Consider the following 17,890-nt stretch of genomic DNA (forward strand, 5'->3'; position numbering starts at 1 on the left):
TTCTCCTCATATGCTGAATATTCCCCATGGAGTCAGGAACTTGATAACCTGATATAAGCTAGAAGGGATGGCCCTCATGGTGTGTATCCATGGTCGCCCTATTATGGGGTTGTACCTTGTGTCCATAGTGATGCCACCGTCTAGAACGGGGAGTATGATTTCACCAGATGTTCGCTCGGCTACATTGTTAAAACTAGTTAGCGTGATGCAGCGTGACACTATCTTATCTTCGAGTTTTATTTGTGCAAGTACTCGAGGATGGATAATACACGCACCGCTCCCATCGTCTACCATAATGCGTCGCATATCGGTATCTAAAATTCGTAAAGTAATAACAAGTGCATCATAGTGAGGGAAAGCAAAACCGTTGGTATCTGACTTATCGAAGATGATACTCTCTTCGAGTTCGTTATACCATTCGTGAGTGATTGACCGTTTGACCTTGTGGATAGTGGTGAACTTCACGTTGTTGATGGAAGCATAGTCGCCGCCACCGATGATCATGTGAATGGTGCAAGTTGGTGAGGGAAGTTTCGGTGGTCCTTGATGTTGTTCATGTCCTCTGGCAAAGTTGTTACTTCCCTAGTCGCTCAGCAACTCTTTGAGGTGTCCTTGTCGTAACATGTTTACGACCTCCTGCCTTAGGGCGATGCAATCTTCAGTTTTGTGCTCTCGTTCTTGGTGGAACTCGTAGAGGGCGTCCGACGTTCTGGTACTCGGATCTGACCTCATATTTTGTGGCCATTTCACCTTTGGTCTAAGCTTCTCCAGGGCATAGACTATATTTGTAGGTGACAAAGTTGTGAGCGGATAATAAATAGGGCATACCTCTTTCGTTCCGGTGAGTCCCTGCCCTTAATCTGGGCGGGCCTTCTTCGTGGCGGGAGGAGGGCGCAACGACCGCTCTGACATACGGTTGATGTCATTCCCTATTAGGTCCCGGAGCTGCGAGGTCTCTTCTGGTATCATTTCTTCGATCTTTTCTGGGTTTAGCCTATACCGAGGTCAGTCGATGATTTGGCCCATTGAGGTCGTCCTCATCTGCTCGGACCTTGTGTATTTCATCCCAAGTGGTTGGGGGGTACTTCACCAGTCAGTTAAAAGCTTTCTAGTCGCCCTCGAACCATCCCTGTTAAGCCCGTTCTGGAAGGCTGTGACCGCCATCCCTTCTGACATGTTCGACAAGGCCATCCTTACTCGATTGAACCCGGCGAGGAAGTCCCTCAATCCCTCTCTCGGAGACTATTAATAGAAAATATGTTGTTCACTCTCGTCTCAGCCTTCTTGGCCCCAGCATGGGCCGTTACAAACTTGTTGGTCATCTCTTTGAAAAGTTTCAATGGAATGTGCAGGTAGTTGCGAATACCATGTTAACTCTCCTCCTGTGAGCGTTTCACCGAAATTTTTCAACAAAATAGAAGATACTTGTTCTTTGGCGAGGTCATTGCCTTTCATGACGGTTACATAGTGAGTCTTATGTTCTTCAAGGTCGGTCGTTCCATCATATATCCTGAGGTAGGGCGGCATTTTAAAGGTTTTTGGTATGACATGTGGGGCGGCATCATCGCTATAAGGATGCTCGATGAATTGGCCGGCATCTCTCTTCGACAAAAGCTTAGGGGCGCGTCATCTCTCTTCGGCAAAATCTTAGGGGCGCCCAGTATCTTATCGACCCTTTTGCCGAGCGCAAAACTGGTGTATAAAACTTAGGCATGCTAGTCAAAGATAGTATAGTATTAAATCGTCTCCACAGGGATTGGATTAAATAATGTTCTAATAACCCTTCAGCTTAACACTATTCAGGAAGATAAACCTTTGATTTATGTTATTATCGACTAATAATAAAAACTAAGATTATCGATTTTGAGAAAATAATGGAAATTTAATGAATAAATAACAACGATTGAATATCAAGGTGAGAAGTAGGGTTGTGACAGGATATGTGATCAACTATTATTCCGGGTAACTCCATGCTAAGTTCACTCTAAACTTCTATTGACTCTTTCGATTTCAACATATGATTAGGCTATCTTAAGGATTCAAATTCTTCTTCCGAATGAATGAGAGTCCCGTTAACCAACCTAATGACAGGTTCTATGAACATATGCAAAAATACAGTGAATGCATGATTTTTCGAAGAACATCTCTCGACTATTCTTTTAAATATAACTCTCTAAACTCTTTTGATTACCGATGAGAGGCGTAAAATCAACCCAAACAAGATAACATAATGCCAATTGTAGCAACACTTCTCTTTCGATTAAAGTAAAACCACAATTGACCTTGCAATTCAATTAATAACTCATTCAATGAATCCAGGCAATTAATAGAAAGTAAAAACCTAAAACAATAGTCAAATCACAATATCTCTCAATAACTCTAAGAAAGATTACTCCATAATGGAAAAGTTATTCATCACAAAAGTATTAAAAGAACAAGAAGACATCGCAATTCACAAAATCAAACAAACTTCTGTATTGAATGAATTGGATGAAGTAATTAGAGTCTTTGTTGTTTTCTTGCATTCTTCTCTCCAAAAGTTGCTCCCAAATCTCATATCCCTTGTTTTGAGACGAGCTAGGTTTCATATAGGTCAAAAAGAATTGCCTCTGAAGTGTCGTCGCGTGCACTATTAACGATATTGTGAGTAATACCTGTCGTGGGAGGAGGGGGGAGTTGGTTGTGCTGCTCGTCTGCTGGTTGTATAATGCAAGTTCTTGCATTTTCTGTGGCTGGGTCTCGGGCGGTCTTGTTGAGGATGTTGGTTAGCGTGTCGTTTAGCCATGCTTCGAGGAGCTTTTTTACAGCCGGGGGCGTCTTCTCACCCACTGATGTGGAGGCTCCCTTACCAAGAGACTTTGTGATGCTGCAATGAGGAGGCGGTGACCCATTTCGCCTAGGGGAGGCATTGGGCGTTGCACCTTCGTTTGTTGTTTCACAACTTTCATTGATGACGTTCACGAGGTTAATTGGGAGGTCATTGATTATTCTCGCCCCTTCTTCTCGGTTACCTGCCATGTTAAGATTTTGTATGTACAAAGAAATGAGATCTTGTTTTTTTGCTTTATCTCTTCTTTTTTTTTTTACGTTAGAGGGTCGTGTTGGCTGTAGATCTAGAAGAAACTAAAAGTTTAACTAAGAAATCCCCACAGACGGCGCCAAATGGTTTGACCAAAAAGTGTAACTTTTGATTAAAAGAGTTGAATTTATATAACAATAGGTTAAACTTAGTTAATAATAATATCTCTAGATGTTATTTCCGAAAATGTGACTAATGTTGGTCAGATCTGGTGGATGATTGACAATAATAAGCATTAACTATTCCAAAAAGTATGAGCAATAATGTAGCAATAACAACAACAACAACCCAGTATAATCCCACTAGTGGGGTCTGGAGAGGATAGTGTGTACGCAGACCTTACCCCTACCATGAGGTAGAGAGGATGTTTCCAATAGACCCTCGGCATCCTTCCCTCCAAGAACTCCCCACCTTGCTCTTGAGGTGACTCGAACTCACAACTTCTTGGTTAGAAGTGGAGGTTACTTACCATCAGAGCAACCCCTCTTGTCAATAATGTAGCAATAACTAGCAATAAATTATAATAAATGATATTTAAGTAAATAGAATGAGTGATTCACCAAATAAAGTATGAACTAGTTTACTATCCCTCATAACAATGATGAGTGACAGACAAATCCCCAAAAGTTTAAATTATTCTCGGATCTAACGGAAAGGTGTGGGATATTACGAACAAGAATCTAGATGAAAAGGTAGTGTTTGTATCTTTGTAAGAGAGATAAAGAATTTTTAATCAAAGATTTGTTCTTATCAAATGAATGTCACATGCCTTATACCATTGTCTCATTTTCTATTTATATGAGATATTTTCTTAACAAACCCTAATAGTACAAGTGCAGAGAGTATCCACTAGAATATTCTCTTTAATATCTTATTTCAAAAACTAGCCGTTACAACTTTGCCAATGGTGCTCGACCTCGACCCTTGTTGATATCTCGACCACGAATCTCGTTGCTTTCTGGTCGACCTCGACTGATGACAGCTTGAAGACTCTTCCTTTAGCGCCATCTTGTTTTAAATATTCTAAGGCAGATTTTGACCTATACAGTGAGAGCTAAGAGCTTGAAAATCATCAAATAGCCGCAAGAAACATCAATTTCAGGCCAAAACCGGAGAAGAAAACTAAAAAAGCAAAAGTCCATCATGCGTGTGCCACACAAGTCATCCACTCAAGTCACAAACACAGTTGAAGAACTTGGAGGCTAAAAGTTTAGGTTCTGGAAGTGGCCTCGCATGCTGCGCGGGCTACACATTAAGAGCTTAAGAAATAGAGCACTGAGCCATGCATCTTGGCCACGCAGGACCCTACGCGGATAATTTTGTCTAGCTTTTCAGACTAGTATAAATAGTACCTTTTAGGTCCTTCTTGAGTAACTTTTGACATAGAAGAATATTGTACGAGCGGCTATGAGTTTTCTTGAGGGTTAACAAGTGACATCACGATTTCTCATTCTTCTTCTTCTTCTTCTTCTTCTTCTTCTTCTTCTTCTTCTTCTTCTTCTTCTTCTTCTCCATTAGTATCAATGACAGGATTTGAAGATAATTTGATTATTTCTTTTATTGTCATGTCTCGCTAAACTCATTAGCTAGGGTTGTGAATCCGGAGTGGTATTATGACTATGGGTTATTAATATAAATTTATTTTTGATTAAATATTGTGTTATCTAATTGATCCATGCTTTCTTCTATGATTGGTAGTTGTAAACACTAGATTAACGCCGATCACACATAGTTCTAACTTGAAAAAGTAGAACCGAGTTTAGGTATAAAGCAATTAGCAAGAAATTGTGTGGGTTAAGGAATTGATATCATCTCAATTAATAGAATCAAACTCGGAAAAGGGAGATTTTTACTTGGGCATAAATAATGGTATTGCATATAACTCTAAATAGCTTGAAAAGGCAGTTGTGAGTAGAAACTCTTAGTGTTGGAAAATACTAAGTTGGTATTATTGATATTTTTGTCATAATACATGTTTGATTGATTGAAATCGAATTCATCTATATCCATAGCATAGCATACACGAAGGAGAGCAACCCTAGTGCTTTCTCTCATTGATTACTATTTTTTAATTATTTTCGCATTCTAAGTGTTTGATTAAATTCTATAGTCATAATTTTAAAAGTAATAGCAAAAACCAATGTTTTGTTTGGATATTATTTTGAGTTCATTGAATTGACACACTCTTTGATATTCTAGCACACATCATACTCCTCGTGGGTTCGTCTCCAATCTTTTATTATGTTTATTATTGCAATCGACCGTACTACTTTGAATTTGAGAGTATAATTGGACGTGATCATTTATACGCCTAGCTGACTTATGTCTAACAAAAATATAACTTATGCACTCGCGCTTGAGTGTCCCATCGATCATGCCAAAGAATTGTTGAGGATAAAAGATAAGGATTAGATTGATAAGTGAGCCTAATCTTCACTATAAATTTTTTTTTGAGTTTTTTGAATATATGATTAAGCATAAAGAAAAAAATTGAGTTTTTCGTATGAGGTTCCCGACATTACTAAACAAGGCATCCTACTTTTATGAGTCACATACTAAAATTTTGTGAAAGATAATGGATCCGGGCTAGCATTGGCTATAATTAGAACTATGAAAGCTTGTAAAGGGTAAATATAATAAGAAACACTTAAAAGTAATATTTAAATTAAACTAAACTGGATTGATTGTTGTGCATCGATTGTATGATATCCATCATTATATAAGGCTACCTCACGAGGTCGCTACTAATAATCGAAAAGGTTATCCCATAATTTCGGAGAAGGAATGCTTTTCTATCTTTTGATTAGGAAAGCGTATCTTTTGATTAGGAAAGCGACACATCTAGAATGTAGCGACTATTATAAGTTTTATATCCCCTCCCTCATGGATCATCCAGGTCAATTCATATGAGTTTTTCTGTTTATGTATGAGTCATAGAAGCAAGTTTCATGCCTAAAGTCGTGTTATCCAATATTGCCTTTCTAAATTATTATGTCATCTCATTTATTGATATAGGGAAAAGAATCATGCTTTCATTAGGATGGTATTCCTTTAATCTAAATGCTATTTAACAAGAAATAATAAATGTTAACGCGCCCAAACTACTTTCTAAGTGCGCCCCAAATAATATATTAATATTTTGGCACGATCTAGATATAGTTAAGATTATGCTTTATATACCTAGTTAATATAATTATTCATCAACTGATCGTATGGTTAACTGTACTTAGGCAATGTCTCTTGCAAGTCACGGTGGAATAGTCACTTGATCGCATTTTTCGGACAAATATAAATATTGTGAAACTTAGTGAGATACGTAACTTCGTTGGATTATAAGCTTCATTTGTGGGTAGTGGATTGGATATTTCCAATTTGATTAAATTTTGAATTATTAACCAATGGGGCTGCTTGACGCTCTTCTCCTTTCGGGTGAATTGAGTTACTTCGGCTCGGATGCCTTTGATCGCGCATAACTCACCTTTTTTCCTGCGCCCAGGGAGCACGAAGATGTACAGGACGATCCGCCCACACTATTGGTGGAAAGGTATGAAGATGGATGTCGCTGAGTATGTGGCTAAATGCTTAGTGTGCCAGCTGGTTAAGGCTGAGCACCAGAGACCAGTAGGACCCTTACAGCCAGTTCAGATACCACAGTGGAAGTGGGACGAGATAGCCATGGACTTTGTCTCTGGATTGCCGAAGACGAAAGACCTTCAAGAGAATAAATAAATAAAACCATTTTCAAGAGACAAACTCTAGTGAACCCCTTTCCTCCCATTCATTGCCCTTTGAAAGAAGAGACCTTGTAGAAAAGCGCATAGGAAAGGAAGCCTATAGGCTCAAGCGACCAGCTAGGTGAACTCGAACTCCGTATTTCATATGAGTTAGTTGACTTCGATTAGACCAGACCGCCCCAGAGAGGAACGTGCCCACGAGGGCACCACTAGATGTTGTAAATAAACCTACTAAAGAAGAAGTTGAGTATATCTGCTCTATTTAAAATATACCTACAATTTACAATGACTTAAAATTTAGACTTTACTGCTATGCTTCTTCTTATTATTCTGTTATTCTCTGCTTCTTATTCATAATAAAGATATATGATACGAAGTCACCATCCTTCTTGCCTTTGAACAGAATTGGATCTTATGTGACTGTGCTACAACAATTGACAAGTATTTGTGAATTCCATAATAGACTTAATCACCTCGTATTTGGGTTCTCAAAATAATGCACATTTTCAAAGAATTGTCTTGAATTTGTCAAGTAGGGTAATAAGTATGAAATGAGAAATTAGTTGTTGTCAATATAATTTGGAGAACGGTTAATGAAAACTGGAGCCTGTGATTTGCTACTTATAGGGAATAAAAGGAAGCTACATGTTGGAATATTGAAAAATATGACAAACACAACTTCTTCTTCTTCTTGAACTTGTTGTGGCTGAAGTTAAACAATACCAATTCAAACTTCATATGCATGTTGCAAGTGGTTAAAATTTAAATACATTGTAAATGTTACTAGTTATTAACTTTCTTTTTTTGGTCAAAATCAAAAGGTTTTACTTCAACCAAATATACCTATGTACATCAGCTAATTATACTTTGACTCTAGAACTAGCATTTCTGTTACATTCACTTCATATCTATTTGATGACATAAATTAGCTAAGCATTTACATAAGAAAATCCTATGTGCAACTATATGGTGATTTCCTTCAGTCTATGACTACCATATCTGCTGTTTGCTGAGGTTTTGGAACATAATATTATAGTTGCAGCAAATAAGAACCCCAATATACCTACTATATCTACTGCCCCAAAAAGCTTATATTCCAGTAGTAGAAATACAATGTTAGTTATTGCTCAAATAACAACCTTAAAAGTGGCTATTTATGCACTTTTCCCTTGAATTATGAGGACTAAACAGTCGAAATGGTAGTCTTATCCTTGGTCCATACAGGCCTACATGTACATGGTGATGAGCAATTGCATATACAGTCCATTATAGAGTTACCAAATTGAAGAATTAACCCAAATAGCCGCTCATCCATTCACTTAAACTAAAAATAATCGGTGAATATATAATATATGCACAATTTATGTATTAATTATGTATAATCTGTGTATATGGTTAGAAAAAGTAAAGAATTAATATGGCTGGCTATTTGTGTAAAGATCCCTTACAAATTTTGATGCTGACAGATATCAAACAAATCGTTCACATGTTATAAAGTTACTTTTTGTATTAATAAAAGTTGTTTTTTGGTGTTTAAATTTTCAAATTGAATAGAACACTTAATTTGGCTTTAACTTTAAAAGAAAGAGTAAATACATGTTATACCTAAGTTAAAAATCTATAACTTCAATTTATTTTACAAAAATTGCTTATTGAGAATTTTGACAAATATCTTGAGTTAAATTATTTCATTGATTAAATTTTATATCTATATAATTTAAATATGCAGTTACATTAAAAATATAATAAGCTGTAATTTTCATCATATTGAAATTATAGTAATTACACTCTTCCATGTTGGTTAAAATTCACTTAATTCAGATCAATAGAAGCATAAAAATTGACAAATATTTCGTAATACAAGAACTAACCCCCTATCATAAAATAATTAACTTGTGTCATTTTTAAAAGGTCTACTTAACTATTTTTCAATATTAGATCGAACATAAACTTATATGTGTGTATGCAGAAACTGTTATGCCTATAGTAATTTTGCATGCAAACAAGGATGATCAAATGTGCGTAAAACGTCAATTAGCCATAGCTTTGTATGGGTGATTATTGCAATGGAATTTAAAGGTCAACTATGTTGTGGAAAAAAATATTATGCATAATTATTGCGAAAATAACAGAGGAAACATCTACATAACTTTTTACGTTGGTATAATAAAACACTAGGAGTGCTTGGTATGAAGGATATTGTTTAATTTTCATATGTTTGGCTAAACTATTTATTCAAGAAAACATTTTTCTAAAGAAATTGTTTTTCGCTTAATTGAAAATGACTCTTCTTGGAAACCAACTGAAGTCAATTTTCGAGTCCAAAACATAACACGCGTTCATAGGCATAAAGAGGTCGGTCCATACATATTCACGAGATGAGATGCCAATTTGGCAATACGCCAATACGGTCCATTTTTCATCTAATTTCGCTCTTTATGTTTTCAAGTCAGATGTCGCAAAGTAAATGTGCTTTACCATTTCATTAAATAAAAATATAAGTTTGGGAAAGCAAAAATTCCACCAAACTAAACATCAAAGTTTTTTCTCTCGCCAATCAAAACTGGAAAATGGTAGGTTGCGGTCCGGGTTCAAAAAAGAAAAAAATTAAAAAAGATTGTGGTAAGTAAGAATTGAACTAACAACCTAACAAATATTTTAAATTCTTTTGACCACTGAGTCTGAGCTATACCTTTTGGATGTACCAGGAGAATTCAAAATATAACATATAGAGGTACTAATCAAAATTTACCTTATATATATAATGTAATTTTTTGACGAATTCGCTCCTGATAGGGAGTATGTGCCCAGATTGTTTGTGCATAAATTTTAGAATTCTTTTTTAATTTTAATTATATCATTGACATTTAAGTGGTTATAAAATATTAATGAAACTCTTTACTAGATTCTCTGAGCATTATTTATAACCCGAAAGTCCCACGTTTTGAAATACTTGTATAGAATAATTAATACTACTAATAAGGATAATTATAATACTATTATTTCAGAAAAGAAAATATCTGAAGTCAGATTTAAGTTGGTAAAACAAGAAAAAGAAAAAGAAAAAGTAAGAGTTAAGTAACAAAACTTGACAGAGAACATGGACACGTACGTCATGGAAAAAAGGAAACGCGGAAGAGGTAGGGTCAAGTCAAATAACTTCTCGCCAGCTCCTCGGGATTTTGTTGCTCTTTGTTTGTATATACTGTATTAGCTAGTAGTATTAAAATTGTTATGCGCTTCGTTTCTGTCGCAGAGTAACTGTCTTTACTCTCTGAGTTGAGTGTGTCTCTGATGCTACAAAGTTAAAACATGGAGAATTCTTCAGGTGAAAAAGGCGAAATGATCGAACAGCCTTTGCTAGATGCTTCTGAAACTCAAAAGGGTGGTTTCAGAACCTTTCCTTTCATACTTGGTATGTCGTACCCGTAACATAATTACTTTATTTGTGTGTTAATTTCTTGATAAACACCTGCAATTGCTCTTTACGGAGCTTAAATTTGATAATATTTTTGTTCATGGAGATTCTAATGAAATAGTTGGTGAGTCGCATCTAAGGATCTAGTGGTCAACGAAGTAGGGAGGGAGAACCATGAAGTAAAAAATACTTGTGATTTCTTTCCTTGTGCCTAATTGTTGACGGACAGTGTTACTCGGTACCTGTGTTGGCATGAGATAGCAGGTATTTGGTAGAATAGTCAAGTTGTGTGCGCAAGCTGACCTGGACACTCATTAAAAAAAAAATAGTTGGGGAGTCCTATTCTCTGTTTGATCATTTATTTTTATTTTTAATTTAGTTAGGAAATGCTGCTTTGATGAATGCTGCGACTTTTGCTGTTTATGAAGCTTGAAGTTGATACTCCTTTTGTCCCAAATTATGTGATGCCCGTACATTTCTACGTTTAGAAACACTTTAACTGTAAACTTCTCATTTTACCTTTATGAGATTATTTATTTTAAAAACAATTCGTTGTTTCTTAAACTCGTGCAACTATTCCTTATTTCTTAAGCTCGTGCCCGGTCAAAGGCATCAAAGTGCATCGCATAAAATGGGACGAAGGTAGTAATGTTTTTGTCCTTGGAGATTCCAATGAAGCAGTTGGGGGTCCTCTAATTCTTTGTTTAATCTCTTAGTTTTTGATTTTGGTTAGGAAATGCGTTTTTATGAATGCGGCGACTTTTGCTCTTTAACTAGCTTGAATTTGATACTCCCTTCGTCCTCATTTATGTGAGACACTTTCCTTTTGAGAGTGTCTTAAAAAGAATTATCTTTTTAATATTCAGAAATAATTTATTTTTAACTTCCCATTTCACCTTTATGGCTTGTTTTAGATCACAAGTTTCAAAAGTCTTTCTTTCTTAAACTTCGTGCCCAGTCAAAGTAAAGTCAACCTGCATCACATAAAGAATGGGACGGGGGGAGTAATTTTTTTTGTCCTTGGAGATTCCAATGAAACAGATGGGTAGTCTTCTAATTCTCTGTTTGGCCTTTTGTTTTTCTGATTTTGAATAGGAAATGCGGCTTTGATGAATGCGGCGACTAATGCTCTAACTCCTAATCTGATTCTGTATTTGATGAATGAATATCACATGGATATGACTACTGGGTCCAATATTCTTTACATCTGGTCAGCAACTACCAACATTGCTCCAGTTCTTGCGGCCTTTCTGGCGGATTCTTTTGTGGGCCGGTTCAAGATGATAGGACTGGGATCTGTTGTTACCCTTGTGGTAAAGTTCATGCTTTTTAATTGCTTGTTGGTTGATTATGACCTATGATGAACCTTATGGAATCTTCTGGACCTTTTATATTTGTATACTAGTGTTTGTCACTTACGTGCGTGAGACGTGTCCTTCCCATCCATTAGTCTTGTTTACCACACTTTCATTTAGACGAGGGCGACAGTATGGATGTCCATATATAACTCGTTTCCTTTATTTATTTTGTTTAATGTACAAATAGCTTGTATTTGACTGATTGCCTTTTTAAGACATTAGGAAGAAGGTCCTTCAGATGAGATCGTCTTAATGAATTACAGGTCTTGTGATTTGAATGTGATAGCTTGGTCTAGTTTGTCATTGTGGTGTGCTAACTGAGACAATATCGGTAGTGCTTAGAAAGCTATTGAGCCAGACTCTGGTGCAGTCAGTCTAAAACTGGGATGTACAAAGTGCAATATGTAAGAAGTTACAGGAAGTAACCATTTTAGCCATCCCTTTTAGGTCCTAATCCTAATTATATTCCCACAATCTTTTCTAAGAAACTAGTTTCAACCTTGGAGTTCTAGGTGAGATATTCTATTAGTAATATTTTAGAAAATTTGTACAAAAGGGAAGGGGACCTTTCCTCCTCTATGCCTAAAAGAGAAATGGACAAACCCCAATCTCTTTACAAATAGATGCATGTACATGTAAGTAAATGCAAGAAGGAAAGGATTCTTCTGTGCAAAAGATTTGAGTATATTGTAAAGAGAAACTAATGTCCAAGCTTAATGAACCTAAATACGGGAGTTTGAGCAGCATTTGAACGAAGTAGACTTAGCAAAGCAGCTATTAGTACAGCCAAAGACAATTCAGACTCCACATTCAAGGAGCACTGTTTAGCCAAGTAATCTATTACTTCGATTGGCCTCACCATAACAATAATTCAACTTGTAGGTTAGAAGGCTCAGTAAGTATTTAATCTTCAGCACAATATCTTGTATTTGCCTTTGTATGTTTGCAGCACCTTGTATGACTGTAACTAACAAATTAGGGTCACATTCAATTATCCACCTCTGATACAAAGCTGCGATTAACATGAATATCATGTAGTCTCAGCAAATGTCATTCTATGTTTACCCAAAGTTTTAGAAATAGCAGCCATAAACTTACCAGTATGATCACGCAAATAAAAGCACAACCTGTGTTCCTATTTGATGCGACTGAGCCATCAGCTTTTGACTTGAGGGAAGGAGGAGGAGGTAGCAATCACCATTAATTGCTTGATCCTTCTTCAAAATTTGAGAATTGGAGGAATCATTATCACCCATCTGTTGCAAATTTGTAATATGAAGAATCATAATGATCTGCTTAAACTTGGTAAATTCACCAATTATAATTCTAGATATTCAATGTGTTTTGAAGGGGATGTTTCTGTTTTGGCTGACATCAGTGATTCCGCAAGCAAGACCTCCACCCTGTATCGGTTCCAACAACATTTGCAGATCAGCAGAGATGTTCCAACTCTTCTTCCTGTGTTCCTCTTTGGGCCTCGTTGCCATTGGAGCAGGTGCAATCAAATCCTCATCTTTAGCATTTGGTTCGGATCAGTTGAAACGGGAAGTATATCAACAAAATGCGCGTGCAATAGAGAGCTACTTCAGCTGGTACTATGCCGTGTATGCTTTGTCTGTCCTGGTTTCTCTCACGTGTCTTGTTTATATCCAAGTCAACATGGGGTGGGCTTTAGGTTTTGGAGCTCCTGTTTTGCTAATGTTGTTTTCAACTCTTTTAATATTTTTGGGTAATCCATTCTACGTGAAGCTGAAGCCTAAATCGAGCTTAATCACTGGGTTAATTCAAGTGATTGTAGCCTCTTACAGAAATAGATGTCTCAGATTGTCATCACAGAGTGAAGATATACTATACCATCAGAAGAAAGGATCAGTGATAGTTCTTCCTAGTGAAAAACTTAGGTAACTTCATTCTTACCAATTGTTAGCTTTTCTGTTGGTCATCTTACTTTCTGTATATGCTTGAAAAAGAACCTATCAATATGGTAAATTATTTTTTGCTTATTTAGCCTGTATGCTCTTTCGTCCTGAACTAAACTATTATGTGATCCATCATTTTATTGCTGTTGCACTTCTATCACCTCTATAGGAAATTGTGAAGTTCATTGCATCGACCTGTGTCAGCTGATGACAAATATAACTCAATGTGCTCCTGTATCCAGCTTTTTATTGTTTAAGGGTCCTAATGCCATGCTGTTCAATATTCATAAAGCTACTGGATGTTTTTTTGTTCCTGATATACTTGTTTGTATTGCGTTTTATCTTCAATTTCTTGCCTTTAGGTTTCTGAATAAGGCTTGCATTGTACAAGATCCTCAGCTGGATTTGAGCCCAGATGGAGAAGCAACAGATCCTTGGCGTCTTTGCACTGTAGATCAAGTAGAGGAGCTGAAAGCATTACTCAATGTTGTTCCAATCTGGTTGACGGGAGCTATCATGAACATAAATATAAGCCAGACCTCTTTTCCAGTACTTCAAGCGACTACCATGGATCGGCATATAGGTTCAAGCTTTGAAATCCCAGCTGCCTCCTTTGGAATCTTTGCTGTCATCGCTGCTATTCTTTGGATTGTCCTCTATGATCGTTTGGTTCTTCCCATAGCATCAAAATTGACCGGGAAACCTGCTCATTTCAGCACGAAAGAGAGAATGGGGTTTGGGATGTTTCTTTCCTTCCTGTCAGTCTTAGTGATGGCAGTTGTGGAAGGTGTCCGGAGAAGTATTGCAATCAAGGAGGGGTACTCGGATGATCCACAAAGCGTGATCCCTATGTCAGCAATGTGGCTACTTCCCCAAAATTGCCTTGGTGGCTTTGCAGAGGCCCTAAATGCCATCGGCCAAAACGAATTTTATATTTCAGAATTTCCTAGAAGCATGTCAAGTGTAGCTTCTGCTCTATTAGGAGTTGGTATGGGAGTGGCAAGCTTACTAGCGAGCTTTATAATGAGTACTATCAACGAATTGACGAGAGGAGGAGGGCAGGAGAGCTGGGTATCAAGCAATATAAACAAGGGTCATTTCGACTACTATTATTTGGTTCTTGCAGGATTAAGCGTGGTTAACCTACTGTGTTATATTGCTTGTAGTAGAGCTTATGGTCCATGTAAAGGAGAGAACAGGGAGGTGATTGAAGAAGACTAGCCATGAATGGGTACAAGAACTTCTTAGATGTCTTAGCTTGAAAGGCGACACAGTTGCCAATCCACGTACTAGTACTAGTATATATCATGTCAATATTATGCACGAACTAAATGCGAAAAGGGGAGGGATGTAGAGTGGGGAAAAGAACCTGAGATCAATTATGTTTTTCGGCAATGATGAGTTATCAGTGTGTGTGCCTTTATTTTGAGCATGGCTGATGCTAATGTATGTATCAGAAGATAGTTTTAGCTTGGATTATTAAATGATTTGAAGCTTTATATACTTATCTTGTTGTACAGCTTGTCTGGGTTACACATTAACACCATATTTTATAACGTGACTATGGCGGATTATATCCTCATTCCTCAATATGGAAGTTCGCCAAAAATACTACTTAGGCAATCTATATTTGTACAGATGAAGTTATCAAGGAAAATTAAACAAGATGTAATATTTATTCAGACAGGAATACAGGATCATACCCCAAATATGAATGTCAATCCATTACTTGGATTTCCATTTCTCCCTTTCCCCTCCCCTTCTTTGTTCCCAATGAAATAAATTGTATTGGTTGATTGAATCATGTATGCTTTTTCGTGATGCTAGAAAGGACAATATTGGTGTTGCGTCTTTGGATAGTCATGACTGCTGGAGCGCTTGCTATAAAAAACGCTTTTAAATGTGCTTAAAAACGCTTTTGAATGTGCTTTTAGTAATAGTTGGAAGAATGTGAAGATTTTATCTTACCCTAAGAATGTCGTTCATATAATCTAGAAACGACTAGTTAATTCATGAGAGATAGAAATGAGGCTTTTGAATGTGCTATTAGTAATATTTGGAAGACTATCAAGATTCTATCTGACCACAAGACAGAAATGAGTAGCTATTTCACGAGAGATAGAAGTGACATGTGAAGATATTTGGGAGCTAACCAACTTGCTTGATCATGTTTATTTTGTACAAAATTCCCAGAAGTTTGAGCAAAAATATCTCATAGTTTAGCTAGATTTTTTTTTTCTTGAAGGTAATTTTTGGGATAAGTTTTTCTCAAGTTGGATTGTACGAGATGCTAAAGGTACATTTGTATAATGTGTTATGTTGATGCACTAATATAAAATCACCAGTTTTCTAGAAAAATAAAATGAGAACAAGTTCTATAATTTTGCAACGAAATAGATATGTTAGGAAGTTAATAATAATAAAAGATAAAAGAATATGGTACAATATTAAAAAGGTTGCATACATTAGGGTGCAAAACGCAAATAACTCTCACTTTAGTAACTGGGTCAAGTTCTAAAATCTAATCAAGCTGGGTGCCTTAGATTTCTTCCCAGTTCAAGTGAAATAATTTTTAGCATTTCGCATTTTACAAACTCAGTAAGCTCTCTGGTTTTTCAACAAAGAAGCTATACGAAGTCGGATCATTGGCATAAGCAAAAGCTATGTCAAAAAACAACAATGGCCGACCGTGTGTTCAACGAAATCAGGAATATACTTACGATCCAGTGAGATCGTTAAATCGGATGGTGTCGGAGCCTTATTACCTATTTCACTTGCTCGTTTTCTTCTCCTACATCCCCATTCGATTCTCCGCTTCTCAGCTCCTCTCTCCTGCTCGCAACTCTTTCCTTCTTAAACGAGTATTTGCCCTTTCTCTACTTGAGTCTCACTTTACACTTTATTTACATAAGGTTTTTTTGTATGTGCAGCCATATTGATACAAAACAATAGATGATGAGAATGATTTTCCTATGTAATATAATTGTTTGAAAATTTTTCACATTGACAATCCTACCGGGTATGTGCTACCTCCCATCGGCACAAGTAAATCACTAGTGTTTTTTTGACTCCGCTAGGATTTGAACCTAAGACCTCTATGGTTTTCCTCCCACTGCATTGACCACTAAGCCACACCCTTGGTAGTTTCAGTTTATTACTCACTCATACTTTCATTTGTGCATATGCTGACAGTTTGCTGTTTCATTGGCAGGAAATTCAAGTGTTTGTTGCATACTGCGTCTTGGCTGTTGTGAAGGTAAAAATTGTGACCTGAAAAGGAGAAATCTATGTATACTTGTTGAATTGACATTGTTGTTTTACTTTTATGCATGACAGATTGTAAAGACAGAAAGCTGGGAATCCTTCATTCATGATACTTTATTTTTTGCTAAGGTTATATCTGTTCTTTTACTCCCTTTATCTTCATATTATTCTGCTCTCTGTCATCATGATGCATATTATGTTTTCAAATAACTGAATATGACTCAATTTTGTTCAGAACGAATTACTTCTAATTTGCAAATATTTAGCTTTTTTGATAACTTGATTTGCAAATCTTTAACTTACTAAGTTTGTGCATACTTGAACATCATATTTATTATGGGAATTCTGTTTTCTAATTTCATTACTATTTGCAGCCAAGTGTTCCTTTATAGCTTCCATTAAATTCTTATTATTTACTTTGGTAATATTTAACTCAAAATTGATTCTTTTCAGATTTTCCTTACTGCCATTGCTTTAGTTTTGGATTATCACTTGGCGCTTTGGTACACAGTGGCATTTCTAGGTGGGTCCTACTCTAGTTTTCAGTTCCGATAAAATCTAGCTGAAACTTGATGGGAAGGTTAAAAAACACTATGATTGTTGTCATAATGCGATCCATGTATAAGCACTATGAGGAATCTATTTAGTAGTTGGATGACTTACTGACTTTCTTAACCTTTCCAATTTCATTGTTACGCTTATTTGAGAATATCGTCTGAACTTGGTAATTTTATCTAATTCTTTCATTGTGTCGATTTCTTCCTTCCAGTTATACACATTATAGCGCAGCAGCCTCCATATGAAGGACTAGGTACTCTTGCTACTCCTATTGTTTGGTTTACCATACTTAGATAAGCTTCCTGTGAGGCTACAATAGTTTTTTCTATAGTTATCTTGGCATAATAGAGTACACGGAGTGTGGTTATAAAAATAAAATAAAAAGGTACACTGAGTGTTAATGTAAATGTCCAGGTTCTTCAAATCATTTGACACCATTGCAGTTGGAGACTTTGCTTACTGAAGGGAATACATCACGATTTTGGCTGGTTGGTTCTCTGCAGTTTTTTATATGTATTTTCTACTTAGTGTTGTGGCCCTCTGGTAAAAAAGCATAAATG

General features: G+C 36.5%; 2 protein-coding genes across 3 annotated transcripts in view; both read left to right on the forward strand.

Moving 5' to 3' along the window:
• The first annotated feature begins 10,034 nt into the window (after positions 1 to 10,034).
• On the forward strand, positions 10,035 to 15,025 carry LOC104101841 (protein NRT1/ PTR FAMILY 1.2-like). The gene is made up of 4 exons (XM_009609367.4): positions 10,035 to 10,228; positions 11,327 to 11,544; positions 12,940 to 13,490; positions 13,871 to 15,025. Exons 1-4 carry the CDS (start codon positions 10,126 to 10,128, stop codon positions 14,727 to 14,729), a joined length of 1,731 nt encoding a protein of 576 aa, XP_009607662.1. The 5' UTR covers positions 10,035 to 10,125; the 3' UTR covers positions 14,730 to 15,025.
• Positions 15,026 to 15,994: 969 nt separating this feature from the next.
• Positions 15,995 to 17,890, forward strand: part of LOC104101842 (uncharacterized) — a 30,234-nt gene continuing 28,338 nt past the window's right edge. For both annotated transcript variants that reach the window (XM_070191643.1, XM_070191644.1), the window contains exons 1-6: positions 15,995 to 16,369; positions 16,720 to 16,764; positions 16,845 to 16,901; positions 17,226 to 17,295; positions 17,542 to 17,583; positions 17,745 to 17,818. In XM_070191643.1, the coding sequence (XP_070047744.1) occupies positions 16,172 to 16,369; positions 16,720 to 16,764; positions 16,845 to 16,901; positions 17,226 to 17,295; positions 17,542 to 17,583; positions 17,745 to 17,818 (486 nt within the window). In that variant the 5' untranslated portion in view covers positions 15,995 to 16,171. The remainder of the gene's footprint in view (positions 16,370 to 16,719; positions 16,765 to 16,844; positions 16,902 to 17,225; positions 17,296 to 17,541; positions 17,584 to 17,744; positions 17,819 to 17,890) is intronic.

The sequence above is a fragment of the Nicotiana tomentosiformis genome, chromosome 12 (genome assembly GCF_000390325.3).
Source record: "Nicotiana tomentosiformis chromosome 12, ASM39032v3, whole genome shotgun sequence".
NCBI classification, from domain to species: Eukaryota; Viridiplantae; Streptophyta; class Magnoliopsida; order Solanales; family Solanaceae; genus Nicotiana; species Nicotiana tomentosiformis.

What these genes read in the sequence shown, in the direction of transcription:
- LOC104101841 (XM_009609367.4), top strand. Translation starts at nt 10,126, where the DNA reads ATGGAGAATTCTTCAGGTGAAAAAGGCGAAATGATCGAACAGCCTTTG. An exon ending in AACCTTTCCTTTCATACTTG is followed by an intron (nt 10,229 to 11,326) that starts GTATGTCGTACC and finishes GATTTTGAATAG; the next exon opens with GAAATGCGGCTTTGATGAAT. An exon ending in CTTCCTAGTGAAAAACTTAG is followed by an intron (nt 13,491 to 13,870) that starts GTAACTTCATTC and finishes TCTTGCCTTTAG; the next exon opens with GTTTCTGAATAAGGCTTGCA.